This window comes from Ursus maritimus, unplaced genomic scaffold (assembly GCF_017311325.1).
Source record: "Ursus maritimus isolate PB19 unplaced genomic scaffold, ASM1731132v1 scaffold_11, whole genome shotgun sequence".
Lineage (NCBI taxonomy): Eukaryota > Metazoa > Chordata > Mammalia > Carnivora > Ursidae > Ursus > Ursus maritimus.
Window position 1 is genome coordinate 65284944 of NW_024423453.1, and position 15925 is coordinate 65300868.

At 52.1% G+C, this 15925-nt stretch overlaps 1 protein-coding gene across 2 annotated transcripts in view; it reads left to right on the top strand.

The window, feature by feature from the left end:
- SCARA5 (scavenger receptor class A member 5) overlaps positions 1–15925 on the top strand; it is a 117018-nt gene that overhangs the window by 62348 nt on the left and 38745 nt on the right. For both annotated transcript variants that reach the window (XM_040626472.1, XM_008705104.2), the window contains exon 4: positions 6294–6968. In XM_040626472.1, coding sequence (XP_040482406.1) covers positions 6294–6968 — 675 coding nt within the window. The remainder of the gene's footprint in view (positions 1–6293; positions 6969–15925) is intronic.

A 15925-nucleotide genomic window follows, 5' to 3' on the forward strand; every position in this document is an offset into this window, starting at 1 on the left:
GGAAGAGTAGATTACATATGCTAGTCCTAAATATTATTCTCTGTACCCCCAAGAGGGCAGCAGAAACCCATTCTCTATGCCTGCGCAGCTCCTGGTAACTGGGTGTGGAAGGACACCATTATGGCCTGAATTACCCCCTGCCCGATTCATATATCAAAGCCTTAACCCCCAGTGTGACTGCATTTGGAGATAGGACCTTTAAGGAGGTCATTAAGGTTAAATGAGGTCATAAGGGTGGGGCCCTAATCCAATAGGACCAGTGTCCTGACAAGAAGGAAGAGACCGCAGGGACGCACACACAGAGAAAAAACCGCATGAGGAAATAAGCAGAAGACAGACGTCTGCCAGCCAAGGAGAGAGGTCTCAGGAGAACCCAACCCTTCTGGCACCTTGATCTTAGACTTCCAGCCTCCAGAACTGTGAGAAATAAATGTCTGTGGTTTAAGCCACCCAGGCTCCGGTATTCTGTTACGGTAGCCCGAGCCAGCTGAGACAGACCTGCCTGGGATCTGCCTATTCAGGGTTGCTATACGGGCCCCAGAGGATGAACGGTTGTTAGTTTTCTCCAGGACCAGCTACAAAATTCACGGGGCCCAGTGCACAATGAAAACACAGGGTTCCCTGTTCTTGGGAAAAAAACTGTTTCTTTTCTTCTGTTGTCTCACCACCTGTCACATTGGTTTTTATTTGCTGTTTACAATGACAATAATAGGCACGAAGACTCTCAGGCATATTACAGATCCTCATGGGAACTGACTGGACACTGACATCCCCATGGGGGCAGAAGAGAGGGTGGCCGGGGCCCCTGGGGCGGGAGTGGGTGGCCTTGTGCTCGTGACTTCATATCTCTAGTGTCGGTGTTTTCTTCTACAAAACGGTGATATTATCTTCCTCAGGCTTGGGAGGATGACAGGAGAACTGCATGGCGTTCAGCAGTGTTCTAGCACCTGCCCCCCCACCCCCACCCCCCAACACGGGCCACCCTCCCTCAGCCTGCTCAGTTGCCACTTCACTTGGTGCCCTCCCGAGCCTCTATCTAGTCCTCCTGCCTCGTGGGCTGGAGTAGGGCCTCTGCTCAGGTGGCCTCCAGAGCCCTCCAACAGCGCTCCCTGGAAAGACAGGGGACAGATGCCCTGTGCCGTTTTGTGCAAAGAAGGAAAAGTGGGAAAGCCCGCAGGGCCTTCAGAGACTGAGCAGCCTGAGCCTGCTTTCGAGTTCTGCCACCTTCCAGAGCTTCTTCATCTGGAAATGGGCATAGTAATTCCAACTTCGTAAGGTTGTCTCGAAGAGAGAATCTCCTCTAAGAGATAAGAGCTGAGTTTGGCATGCAGCAGGTGCTTAATAAATGTCATCTACTGCCCTGCTTTCCCATATAGATTTGGGGGTTCAGCATGTGATTGACTATCCCAGCAGCAGGTGTAGAGGACAGCGTGCTGGATTAAGGGACCCCGATTCTTCTGTATTTTATACTCCCCACAATCTCTTGGCTTCTCTGAGCCCCTTTGTTTTCATCCTTACATGAAATTATGAATACTTGCCCTGCCTACCTCCCAAGGTGAGTTATGTTGAGAATTAAGTGAGGTGATGGATGTGAGCTTTCAGACCAAGAGAAAGGGTTATTAACACCACTGCCCAAGGTTTGGGCCGCTAAGCATCAAACAGAATGCCTGGCCTTCTTCTTGCCCGCCCACACCCGGATCCTCTGCCTTGCTGGCATTACAGGTGTCCCAGAGGCATTTGGGGAAGACAACCCCTGTGGTTAGTCACATCTGGAGCACCTTCACTTAACCAGCAAGTGATTTTTTGTTTTCATCAATATAAAGGACAGCTATGGGACAGGGGGCTGACTCGGGCCTGGGGCATGGGTGGGAAGGCAAGGCTGAACCGCTGCGCAGGTAGGAGGGCTGCAAGAGATGTGTGTGAGCAAGCCTCCTAGCCCCGGGCACGGCCTGAGGCAGCCCCCGGTGCTTTCATCATATATTAGTACAGTATTACATGCAGGAACACATGAGTTAGGATTCAGCACTCAATACCGAATCAGAATCCCAATTTGAATGTCTACATCATTCCAGCCGAGCGGCCTGACCCCAGCCTGGGTTTACGATGGGAACTCACTACCTTCAAAGCTTATTCCATATTTGCATGTCTCTGTTAAAAAAATGGTTCTGTGCCTTCCATCCTTTAGGGGTACCTCAGAGGGTTTGAGAGCCAGGAGCTCTGGAACCACACGGCCCGGGACCCAAAGTCAGTCTCCTCCCTGTCCCGGCTGTGTGACCTCGTGAGTCACTTAACCTCTGTGTGCCTCAGGTTCCTCGTTCGCAATATGAGGCTTCTAGTAATACTTATCTCATAGCATTGTTAGGTGATCAAGTGTATTCATGTGAAAAGCACATAGCAAGTGCTCGGGAAATGCGTTATGATTGTTACTCTATGATTTCTTGTCCCCTTTGTGAAAGTATAAAAGTTGAAGAATAACGAAAGCACATTAAAAGAAATTATGCCAGGCGGAGAGATAAATGAACTGTTTACATAAACATGAATTAGGAGAGTCACACTCAAGGAAGAATTGTTCCCTGTTGAGGACAGCAAACATCTGGAAGGAATTAAATGGGGGAAGAGGGTGGGTGGTGGTGGTGGTGTGGGCTGAGAACATACTGTGACTGTTGGAAAGAGATAATTCATTTTGGGGGTGGGTAAGTGATCCCAAAAAAAAGGGAGGCTGCTCTGGGTTTATACAGCATAATTTGATGCCCAGAGACTATTTACCCCTCCAAGCAATTTCTGTTCTGATTAGCCGGGGTACCTAAAATGTCGAAACCATTCCTTTGAGCTAATGCATTACCTTCAAAAGGCCACTTCTCAAATGCAAATACACTAACATAAAAAATAACAAGGTACCGTTTTATATCTGTGAAATTAACAATACGAGGGTTGGGGCACTCAGCTTTGCTGAGTATCAGCCTGTTTCAGCTGGCACCCCAGAACATCTAGGATGGGCACATAAATAGCTGTTACTTTGGGGAAGTGGTTTGGCTGGAGTTTTTTAGAATCACAAAAACGTTTATACCCTTTGATCTACTAATTTAACTTCTGGGAATTTATCGTTAGGAACATTTTCAAAACAAGGAGAGATCTTTCTGCATTTATTGTCTATGATTGAAAAAAAATTCAGTGGTAAGAGAATGGGTAAATTACAACACATCCCCTTGATGGACTCTATGGGGCCACCAAAATTATAATTATAAAGACAGAGAGAAGGACGGGAACATGTTTATGAAATAATCATATTAGGGGAAAAAACCCTCCAAAATCAACTTGTAAAGATTGGGGATGCATGTAGATAGAGCAAGAAAAAGAAAACCAGTGTGCTTTGTTGGAGGTTGTGGGATTGTGGAAGAATTTTTTCTTTATTTTATTTGGGTGTATGTTAATACTGGTTACGCAATGAACAATAATAAAAGACCCAAATGAACTCTCAGGGAAGGGGTAGCCGACTGTCAATCATTACCACATGGGCAAGTGTCAGCCCAGTTTCCTGCACAGAGAGAGGGGGCCCCAGAACTGGCAGGTTCTGAGAGGGGGGCAAGGCCAGGGCCTTCTGAGGGCACAGAGCACCAGTCAGGCGTGGGCACCCCCTGCAGAGGGAAGGAGGGAGCGGGGAGCCAGCGGGGGGTGGGTAAGGGAGATTGCCTGCTTCGTGGTGTTGCCTCTGGCAGGCCTGGAACTTAAAGCAAATAGGGTTGCCCTGTTCCCCTTAGTCACTCACAAATCCCAGGTTTCAAACCAGAACTTGCAAAGCCCATTTACTGTGTCCGATAAGCTGCAGTGTCTCTTTGAACTCCAGGGCATCATGGGCAGAGATTAGAACTTAATTATCGGGCTTTCTGTTTTCCAACTGCCCTGTCTCTAATACTTGCCAACCAATCTGGGTTAAATATTGGACAAACACACTGGTTTTAAAATCAAATCCTGGCCTATGATGATTTCTTCAGCGGACAATTCCTGTGGTTACTTAGGTTGTGATTGGGTCATGGATTCATTTCCCCAGAACCTCTACTTTTATTGACAACTCTTCAGCTAAGCTTTCAGAGTATGGAACAGTGGCGGGAACCATTGGACCAGGAGGCAGAAAGCATGCCATTAGGCAGTTCACTTATCCTCTCTTGGCCTCAGTGTTTTCACCGGAAATTGGGGAAAATTTTCAGCAGACTGCATAGACCCAAATCCAATGGCCAAAGTCTGAAAAGCCAGACAGATGAAGCTGAACAGCGCCCAGTTTTGGCCACATGAGAAGTCTCATGCCCAGAATGAAGGAGATGATCCTTCTACCATACTCTGTCCAGTCTGTCCACATCTTGGAAAACCACAGTTAGTTCAAGCACCACCTCTAAGGGGATGTGGACACACTGAAGTATGTGCAGAGGAGGGCGGCCGGGATGTATGGAGGTTTAGAACCTAGTCGGGAGAGAACAGATGAAGGAAATGCAGATTTTCAACAGAAGTTTTGAAATTCTGAAGAGCTATCTTGTGGAAAAAATATTTCACTATCTCTGTATGACCCCCCAAATGTCGGTGGATAGAAACTACAGGAAGGCAAATTTCCAGTCTGAAAGAATGCAGAACATTCCAACAGTTAGAAGTAATTGAAGGCAGAGAAGCAGGTATAAGCAGAGGCTGGGTGACCACTTGGCATGTGGTTTTCTTGGAGATTAAAGTTCCGGGTGAGGGAGAAGCTGAGATGGGGACTTCGAGGCTCCACCAAGCGCTATGGGCCTCTGAATCTAATCTGAAATGACTTAACTTCCCCCAGAAGCATGGTGGCAGCTGGTCTTCATGGGGCTTAAGCACCCACACGACTACCTGCCCCCTTCCCAACCTGAGGTTCTGGGAGAGAGCTATCCTATCCCAATTTTTCATTGTTCCATCAGGCTGTGGACAAAGTTTTCTGCTTTCCCCATTCCAAGATTTCCAAGTCAGAATTCCCTCTGGGCCTCATCTGCCCCCCAACTCCTACTCTGTCCCACCTCTATAGTAGTTTCCATTTCTCTAGTGTGCAGAGCAGACGTGGGTACAGCCCTGGCCAGTGCGCAGCAAACAGACCACAAGCATCTCTCGACTCCTAGCATGAGGGTTTCTGGTATACCTGAGTCAGCGCAGTCCACAAGCTTCCAGGAGGAGACACCAGATTGCAATTATTAAGATGCACATCCCTCCCCCTTAGTATTGCAATATAGCTGCTTCTCACCAAGAAAAGGCAACGTCTCCAAGAGGAAAGGGCGAAAAGTCACTGAGATGGGTTCTTTGCTTAAGAGGGGAGATAGATGATTTAGAAAAAGGGTTGGAGGGGGCAGAGAAGGGAGGTGATGAATATAAAAACAACTATACCTGCACAGAGGGGCCCTCACCCCAGCAAGGGAGGGGATGGGGGTGGGACCCTGAGCTCAGGAGGCTGGGAAGTGCAAGTTGCCCAGAGCAGGCTGAGTCCGCTGCTGGAGTGGCTCCTTCAAACAATTCTGGAGCCGACTCGTAGGGGAGCACCCCGGTTCTGGAGCAAGCAAGCCCCGTGGGGGTGGAATCCTGGCTCCCTGACTTACTTGCTGTGCTACCTTGGGCCACTTTAACAGCTCGCTCCCTAAAGGGGGATAAGAATGGTACCTGCCGGCGCGCCTGGGTCTGCCTTCTTCTCAGGGCGTGATCCTAGGGTCCTGGGAACGAGCCCCGCATTAGGCTCCCTGCTCTCCACTGGGAGCCTGCTTCTTCCTCTCCCACTCCCCCTGCTTGTGTTCCCTCTCTCGCTGGCTGTCTCTCTCCCTGTCAAATAAATAAATAAAATCTTAAAAAAAAAAAAAATGGTACCTGCCTCCTAACGTTGAGAGGCTAGCACTCAATATCTTAGGGCTAGCCACGTGAAACTGCTGATTTCCAGTCATGTTCAACATACAGAAATGACAATAGCATAGGGATCGACCTCAGACCTAACGGGGAGATGAGTACAACTAGTCCGCCCCTTAGAATTGTCTTGGGCTCTTTTCAAAAAGCCAAAGCCCAGGTCACACCCAGACCAATTCAGTCACAATTTCTGTGGGCAGGACACCTCACCAGGTGAGTCTACTGGGCAGACAAGTTTGGGAACCACCGGCTTAGCACAGTGCCGGGGATCTATTAAGGCGCTCAGAGTCACCCTCTGCTTTCCCTTCATCTGTTCTTTATTGAGCGCCTACTGCATGCCAGGCTCTGGCCAGGCCTGCCTCTTGGGACCCGGAACGCTGACCTCTCCCCTCCCTCCTCTGCAGTGTCCAGGCCCCGGAGCTCCCCGGACGACCTGAAGGCGCTGACTCGCAACGTGAACCGGCTGAACGAGAGCTTCCGGGATTTGCAGCTGCGACTGCCACAGGCTCCGCTGCAGGCGGACCTGACGGAGCAGGTGTGGAAGGCGCAGGACGCGTTGCAGAACCAGTCGGACTCGCTGCTGGCGCTGGCGGGCGCCGTGCAGCGGCTGGAGGGCGCGCTGTGGGGGCTGCAGGCGCAGGCCGCGCAGACCGAGCAGGCGGTGGCCCTGCTGCGGGACCGCACGGGCCAGCAGAGCGACGCGGCGCAGCTGGAGCTGTACCAGCTGCAGGTGGAGAGCAACCGCAGCCAGCTGCTCCTGCGGCGCCACGCGGGCCTGCTCGACGGGCTGGCGCGCAGGGTGGGCGTCCTGGGCGAGGAGCTGGCCGACGTGGGCGGCGCGCTGCGCGGCCTCAACCACAGCCTGTCCTACGACGTGGCGCTGCACACCACGCGGCTGCAGGACCTGCAGGTGCTGGTGAGCAACGCCAGCGAGGACACCCGCCGCCTGCGGCTGGTGCACAGGGGCATGGAGCTGCAGCTCAAGCAGGAGCTGGCCATGCTCAACGCGGTCACCGAGGACCTGCGCCTCAAGGACTGGGAGCATTCCATCGCGCTGAGGAACATCTCCCTCGCCAAAGGTAGCCGCCTGGCCCACCCAAGCCCACAGTGCCTGCCTGGGCCCTGCCCATCTGGGCCTTCTTCCTGCGCGCCCCTCCCCAAGGGCCCGGGAGTCGCCCCACTTCCCCAATCCACTTGCCATCAGGAGTCGATGTCCCTCTATTAAATCTTGCCCTACAGGACCCCGAAATTTTCCGCCCAAATGGCCTGTGCCCATTTCCCAGCCTGTGTAGGTCTCTCCCCTGGATAACCCTGACCTCCCTTCTACCTCCCAGAGAGTACACTCAGCATCCACATCCCCGCCACCCCCTTCCCCGCATGAGAATGGCCAAGGGTGGCTAATGGGGAACTGGGTAGTCAGAGCTTGGATGTGCCCACAGGGGCCTCCAGGTGTTTCTGGCTGCAGAAAAGCAGGGGGTCAGTCTGCAGGCTCAGGCCGGGAACCCGGAGGCGCTCCTCCAGGGTCATGGTGTTTCAATGCCTAGAGCTACAAGGAACTGGAGAACCCCAAATCTGAACGTGACCTTCTAGGCTGTTATGACGTATATTCATTCAGGCAGAAGAACACATTTTATTTAACGATTTGTTAGCTTCTTTATAACTCTTCAATATAAGGGCAAAAATGTGTAGGCCTCCACTGGTGTTCTTGCCCCAGGCCTAGAGGCCCTGGAGCCTTTAGAGCCAGCTGCCCTCTTTTCCACACCTAACTGCCCCCCCCACCCCCCCCATGCCCTCCCGCTACTGCCTGCACTGCGCATCACCGTGAAAGGCACCTTTCGTAAAACGCACTTCTCCCACGTCAGCACCCCCCGCCCCGCCGCTCAGAACTCCACCATGGCTCCCCAACTTCTGCCAGATTCAATACACACTCCTTAGCCTGACAGTAGGCAATAATAATACCACGGTGAACACCAACCATGTCAGGTACCGTGCCTTATAGGAAGCATGCCTTGTATGATGCCTTTTATTTGTACATTTTTACTGAAGTATAGTTGACACGCAATGTTACATTAGTTTCAGGTGTACAACATAGCGATTAGATACTTCGATACCTTATGCTCTGTTCTCTACGAGTGTATCTACTGCCATATAATGTCTTCTAAAAACAACAGTGAGTGTACTAATTCAGGAGGCTGCTCACAGCCTCAAGCCAGGAGGTGACCGAGCCAGGATTTGGACCCAAGCTTTTCTTCCTTTTTTTTTTTTTTAAAGATTTTATTTATTTATGTGACAGAGAGACAGCCAGCGAGAGAGGGAACACAGCAGGGGAGAGGGAGAGGAAGAAGCAGGCTCCCAGCCGAGGAGCCCGATGTGGGACTCGATCCAGGAACGCCAGGATCACGCCCTGAGCCGAAGGCAGACGCTTAATGACTGCGCTACCCAGGCGCCCCTGGACCAAAGCTTTTCTGATCCCAGAGCTGGTGTGCTCTCTATCACACACCTGATCCCAGCCTGTCTTCCCCACCTTCTCCTCTGTTTCCCCCACCAGAGGTTACAAACGGAACAGTCTGTAAGGGCAAGTCAAGCAATGTCCATGCATAAAGTGACCTTGGTGTCAGGGGCATAGTAGGGGCTATGGCAGGTCCACCCCACTTTGGCCAGGCTGGAATATGGGCCTGGCATTGACAAAGTCTTCCCATTTTTCACAAGGAACCAGAAACATGGAACGTTCTAGAAATTTTTATTTGTCTAATTCTGTGGGTTGTATGTGGTCCATAAACAGCCAGTTTTCACCCCCCTGCCCCGTGTGGGAAGCATCTGGTCCAGGGGGACACATCTTATCACTGCCCTGGAGACACAGCCTGCTCTTCCCACCACCCTAGCTTTACTCAAGCTATTCCTCCTACTGCAGTGCCTCCTTCCTCTTCCTTCTCATCATCCAGATCTCACTGATCGTTCAGATCTCCCTCAAACCCGCCTCCTGCAAGAACCCCGCCAGCCCCTCTAGCTCACTGCAGCCTCCCTCCTCTGAGCCTCTCCATTATCAGAACAGAAAGTAGGAATGATGGAACCTTCCATTTGCATCGTCCTTTCCAGTCCACAGAGTGCTTTGGGTGCATTATTTTGGTTTAAAGTGAGTCCCTACAACCGGCTGTGAGGTTGGTTGAAGGCAGGCTTTGTTATTGAGGGCAGGGTAGGATTCCTGCCAAAAAACAACGGAGACTCCCGGAGGAAATGCCTGACTTACACAAGGCCACACAGCTGGTAATGATCTGACCTAGGACTTTTTGTTTTCAAACAGTTTTAATAAGGTATAATTTATATGCTGTGGCGTTCACCCATTGAAGTGTATAATTCAATGATCAGGCCAGGATGTTGAGCCCAGTGCCCAGTGCTCACCACACAGCAGTCCACCCCGCCCCACTCCCCTGTGTCCTCCCTGCTCCCCCCTGCTCCCCCCAGCGCCTGACAGTGCGGTGCACAGAACGGAGACCCCGTAAATGTTGGTGAAGCGACTGTTAGATCTTGAACCTGGACAGTCAGAGCATTGGTGTTCTTGTCCTGGGTCCCTCGGGCTCTCACTCCCCAGAAATCAACGAGGACAAGAGGTAGAATGTATTCTTCCAGATCCACACCCCTGGGATTTTAGTTTTTCCCATCTCCTTTCTTCCTTGGCATCCCCTGCCCACAGCAGTGTATCAGGTAATTACAAATAATAGCAACAGTACTGAATTATGACCCACTCTGGGCCAGACATTGTGTTGACATTAATTCTCTAAATAGCCATTAAAGACTACTAATCCTCACATCCTACAAAATGGTATTATTGTCCCCATTTTATAGATGAGAAACTTGGATAACTTTCCCACTGTTTCTTACCCAGTTGCAGGTGGCAAAGTCAAGGTCTGAATGTGGGTCTTTCTGGTTCAGAACCCATGTTCTGACCATCCTGCCTCCTAGCGTGGAAAGTCGCCAGCTCTGAGCAATGAAGGGAAAAATTTGGACTCCATCTGGGGGGGTCCTTGGGGGTAGACCCTCCCCACTTCCTTCCTCTGTAAGTCAGCAGACATCACCATGCCTCCTGCTGGTGCCTCCTCCTGGGCCTCTCAGTGCGGCTCACAGCCTGCCTGCTTCCATAGTTTGCAAGTGCCCTCTCCTTGGCTTGGACTGAAGCTGCTTGGGGCATCCATTCGTGAAAGTTCTTCCAGTGGGATCCTCCAAGTAGTGTTTCTTTGGTTCTTAAACTAAGATTCACACTGTGTTCCCTGGAGTTGGAAGTTTCACCTCAGTCCTGCCCAGGACTGCCTTCCAGTCCCAGAGTTTTTTGTTCTCGATGGGCTGTGGGATTTGGGGATGAACGTTCCCCAGTCCCTTTGGCTGCCTGGGGGTTCCCTTTCCCACCTCCCTCTCTCGTTTCCAGGGACCCAAATGGTATGATTCCTGAGGATTCTGTTTGGCATATCTGATGTAACTGCCGTTCAACTTTAATGAGACGAAACTCTACGCTGGCTTTTGGATAAGGGAGTTTCTGTGCATTTCCATTCTGCTCTCTGGAATGGCCTTTCTGCCCTAACTTTGTCCAGTTCCTGTCTTAGTGTTTAAACACACGCACACTCACATTCACACTCACACACACTCACACTCACACTCTTCCACTCTTTGCCCTTGGCTGGTGCAGATCCACAAATACTCAACTATGAGTATTTGTCAAACATGGCCTTATTTATGTTATGCTGGGGCTTGACCCCGAATGGTTTTCATTCTCTCACTTCGTTATACAGTTTTCTATGAATTTTGTCTCCAGCTTGTCTTTTGTGTACACTCACAGCAGTGCTTTCTGTTTTCTGCTTTGGATTTTCAGTATTAATCATGTCTGTTGAAATCTGTCTGTGGTTTGAAAGAAGCAGAGAACTTAGATGATCAGAGAGAGAAGGCATCCAGGAGGGAGGAGATAACCAGAGAGGAGGGGCATACCAGGAGGGGGGAGATAACCAGAGGGGGGGCATACCAGGAGGGGGGAGATAACCAGAGAGAAGGCATCCAGGAGGGGGGAGATAACCAAAGGGGGGGCATACCAGGAGGGGGGAGATAACCAGGGAGGGGGCATACCAGGAGAGGGGAGATAACCAGAGAGAAGGCATCCAGGAGGGGGGAGATAACCAAAGGGGGAGCATACCAGGAGGGGGAAGATAACCAGGGAGGGGGCATACCAGGAGAGGGGACATCACCAGAGAGAAGGCATCCAGGAGGGGGGAGATAACCAAAGGGGAAGCATACCAGGAGTGGGGAGATAACCCGAGAGGGAAGGCATACAGGAGGGGGAATGTGTGAGCCAGGCAGGAACAGGACTTTCTGCCATATTCGGATGGCCTATTTGCTAGATGGACGGTTACAGAATCACGCAACGTTTTGGTAATAACAGGCTCTGCAATCAGCTAGTCCCCTCCTCTTGTTTTACAGTTGAGGACTCAAGGCCCAGAGAGGGGCTATGACTTGCCCAGTCAAATCCCAAGCTGTTGGCCGATCTGGGACTCTGAAATCCAGCTCTCAGTTCACGAAAACAAGTTGGCAGGGCAGATCTATCTGTGAGCTGCTTTTCAAGCGAGCACACCGCGCAGTGGAGAGCCCAGCAGTGTTTATGATGGGCTGATTTGACGGAGGGAGGCTCGGTCCAACTCTGGCCTCTAGTGCATAGGGACGCGTGGGAGGGGTCAAGCATGTCTGTGAACGGGGCCATATGTAAATAGTGTTTCTGCCCCACCGAGGCATGGGAAGCCGAGATTGGGCGGGCGGCTCCCTGGGCCAGAGGGCACTCTGTCCTGTCACCTTCCACATCAGCCTCTCTGCTGGGAAGGGAGTGGAGAGCATGCCCTGAAAAAGAGCAGTGGCACAAGCCTGGCCCACTGCCCTTCAGCCCAGGAGGCTCCCAGGAAAGCTGGCCTGGCAGGTTGGGCCAGAGCCGGGCGGAGCCCCTACAGCTCTGGGCTGAGTGTCCCCCAGGCTGGGCAACGCAGCTGGCAGTCCCTGCCCCACACACACAGTGAAGGAAGTGGGAGAGTGTGCAAAACTATAGAGGGGAAGCTGACAGCCCAGGGCCCCAGTGACGTCAAGCGGGGAAGGAGGGCAATTAACTGAGGGACTCCACCTTGGTCAGCCTCGCTGGGATGAGTGTGGTGCAGGGGGTGGTGTCTATATTACGATTTGGGTCGCTATTCTGCTGGCTTCAGGCCCACTTCATTGGCTGTCCCTGTCCTGTTTCCAGCACAGGCGGGTCCCCCACCCCATCGCTCCTGCCAGGATCCTGGAAGGGAGAAGGGATTGCTTCTCCCTCCCTGTTGGCTGGGTCCCAGGAGAACCCAGTGCATCTCTGTTCTGGAGATGTTTGCAGCTGGTGCAGCTCCGGGGCAGCCCCCTCGGGGGCAGAGCTGTACTGGGGGCAGTGTGGGAGGACAGGACTGGACTGGTGGGCAGGCTCTGAGAGGGGACCCCGGGCACAGGGCACAGGGCCGGAGGGTTCTCTCCCTCCTTCTCCTCCCCATACCCCATGTAGGAGGTGGGCTGACGGAGAAGCTGGCACCACAGACTGGAAGTAGAGTAGAGGGGGTTCTGGACACGCTTTCCCAGCGGAGGAGAAGTAGGCCCCGCTCCTCCCTGTCCCAGACCACCTCCACGCTCTGGCCTGCTCAAGGGACAGAAAAGATGAGCAAGTCAAAATGTAGAGAGTCGAACTTAAAAAGCTCAACTGGGTACCATTAGGACCACTGATACTGTAACAGCTTCTATGACTGCCCAGAAGTCATTCGTAGAATGTCTACGGTGTGTGAGGCACAGGGTGGCAGAGACAGGGCCTGTCCTCCTTGGGGACCACGGTGCAGGATGAGTGACAGGGCCCAGTGAGTGGGCCGATGGGGGCCTGCCCAGGTTCTGGGGTGCTCCCATGAGGACTTTGTGCAGTCATGTCTGAGGACCTTCCAGTTCTCAGATCTGGGGGTTCTGCGAGGGGCCCAGAGAGATCAGAATGGTATGCATGGAGGTGAGGGTCAGGCCTGAGGGACGGGGCTCTTGAAAAGGAAAAGATCTGGCAGATGCTTGGGGACACATGAGAATGTTTTTCTGAGGTGAAAGAGAGCTTGTGTCCAGAAGCATCAGACTGTGAGTTTGCGGAAGGAGTCAGGTGGGGAATGGTCTGCAGGGGTCTCTGATGGGGGGCTGTGGCCCCTTGTGCTATGAGGGCCCTCAGAGACTGTGAGATCACTAGACTCTGATGAGATTAATGGGTTTCAGAGAGACTGCAGACAGGGAGGTCTTTAAAAACGCTGGGAGTAAGACCTGGATGAGCGTGGGAGTCGTGAGGAAAGCAGAGGAGACGTGATATGGGAATCACCTCGACTATGAGCCGTGGTGAGCAAGGGGGTGTGGGGAACAGAGAAAAGGGAGGAGTCAAAGCAAGCTCAAGATTTCTGGCCTGGATTCCTGGGAAAATGATAAAAAGTCAGACCCCAGGTGTGCATTACCCACAGGCAGCAGGGTCTCGAAGAAGCGCTTGGTAGTCGGAGCCCCCGGCAGCCCGGACCCATGAGACTCACACTGGCCACTGTTTAGGTCCTTCTGAGTCTTAGGGGCTAGTGCCAGATGAGGGTATGACTAAGGCTTGGAAATCAGTGCCCACCTCTACTGTCCCCGCCACCTTCCTCCCAGTTCATCTCCAGTAAAGGCCTTCTATAACCCACTTATCTGTGTCTTTTTTAAGAACCCACGTGTAGGATGTTTCCAGACCTGCGTCTCCCTGAATGAGCCAGCTAAGCTTGGCAAGGCAATTTCAGGGGCAGCTCAGAATGACTATCCATGGTGATCTTGGAATAGTCCCGATGAAGCATTATGAAGGGGGGTGGGGGACAGATGGTCAGGACGGCCTTGCCACTCAAAGGTTACCAAGCCCCTTTATATCCAGCGTGTCATGTAATCCACTTAGTCCTCAGATGTCTGGGGAAGGAACTTTAACTTAGATTTTATAGAACCAGGATCTGAGCCCAAGACACTCCATATCCATACTCAACCCCTACCTTCCAGATGATGTCTGCCACCCTGATGCCCCGCCACCAGGGCCATTCCCTGCGCAGCATCCTCCCTTTGCGAGAATTACTCTTGGGAAGATCCATACGTTGAGTCACGCCCACACGAGAGCAAATAGAACAAATTCGAGTGTTCAGTCCATGGCCTCCTCGACCCTGCCCAGTTCTAGAAGCACTGAGTTCCACGTGGGGAGGACGGAGCGACAGAGAAGAGTGACAGGGCACCGGGAGAAGGAGGTCCTTCCCAGGAACAGCTCGTGGAGCGCAGACATCCAGGCAGCCCTCGACCTGACAGACAGATTGCCGGAATGGGGGTGGAAAGCTCGTCTCCTCCTTGCACCACGCCTTTCCTTTGCTGTGGAAGCTGAGGTGTGTTCTCAGCTGGTTCTGTGTCTTAATGCTGTCGTCTGAAAACTGGGATCACTACAGCCAGGCGCACTTTGCTTTTCTTCACAGAGGAGAGGAAGATGGCCACAGAACCCGGTCCCCTTTAAATGATTTGTGTGTCACGCGTGCATTTTTAAGTTGTTGATTGCCTTCTCCCTGTGTATGTGCCATTGAATCATTAAACAGCTGTCAACTTGGGTTAGGGTCTGAGGACGGTGCCAACTTTTGGAATGTATCAGTACATCTCGATCTTGGCTGGTTGTTTTGTATGTATTAACAGCCTCTGATCTCATTCATTCATCAAATATTTATTGTGCAATCCATTGCTGCAATGCTGTGAGCGTACATGTTTTGGTTTCCTAGGGCTGCCATAACAAAGGACCACAAACTGGGTGGCTTAGAACAACAGAAACTGATTCTCTCACCATGCTGGAGGCTGGAAGTCTGAAGTCGAGGTGTCCACCGGGTCATGTTCCCTCTGTAAGCTCTAGGACACAGTTCTTCTTGGCCTCTTCCTAACTTCTGATGGTTGCTGACAATCCTTGGCATTCCTTGGCTTGTAGACACTCAGCCTCCCTTGTCGCATAGCCTTCTCCCTGTGTGTCTGTCTGTGCTTTATCTTCTTCTAAGAACCCCGACCATTGGGTTAGGACCCACCGCACTCTAGGATCACCCCCTCTTAACAAATTACATCTGCAAATGACCCTATTTCCAAATAGGGTCACATTCTGAGATATCAAGTGGTCATGAATTTTGAAGGGACGCTCTTCAATTCACTACAATATGGTTTTGGCATTTTCCTTGGTCTTCCTTTTCTGTCACAAGGCAGCAGGAGTGGGGAGCTTGGAGTCTGGATCTTCACAGCTGGGGCAGGGATGTCAAGGACAGAGCTGGCGATTTTGTTAGGAAAGAGAGAACACGTACAGCTATGAGTCGAGGACAAGGCAGTGCGAGATAAGTGTCAGATGGCACCATGTATGTCCCTTCTGATGGGCCATGCCCATCCTTAGCAGGAGCGTTGGCTCAGAGAAGCTCTGGCCAGGAGGGCAGCCATGAGCCAACTGGGGTGGGGGTGGGGACAGGAAAGCATAAGAGATTGACCCGGTGGGCAGCAGGCTGGAGGGCAGAAAGGTCTAACTGCATTTTGGGAACGGGGAGCCATCTCGTGTGACAAGTGAGGCAGCAGGGATGGGGCCAGACAGACCAGAGTTGGAAGCTGCGCTCCTTTTCTCTCTACCTGGTTGTATGGCCTCAGACAAGCGGCTTCGATACCCAGCCTCGCTGTGGGACTGAATCCAGTCACAGAGACTGGAATCCCTGCCACAGTGGAGCCTGGCCGTGGAAGAAAGCCCCACTCAGGAGCAGTTAGACAGCCCATCTTTCCCTCAGGTGCTCAAGCCAGAAATCTGAACATGATCCTGGTCTTCTCCCCACCTTCACCTACGTTTAGCCAGTCTGTCTGTTCTGCCTCCACACAGCCACTAACGTCCCTCCGACCACCATTTCCTAATTCAGGATTGCACCGCCTCCCACCCACAGCCTCCCTGCCTCTGCGCTCCCTCCCATCCTGAGCCATT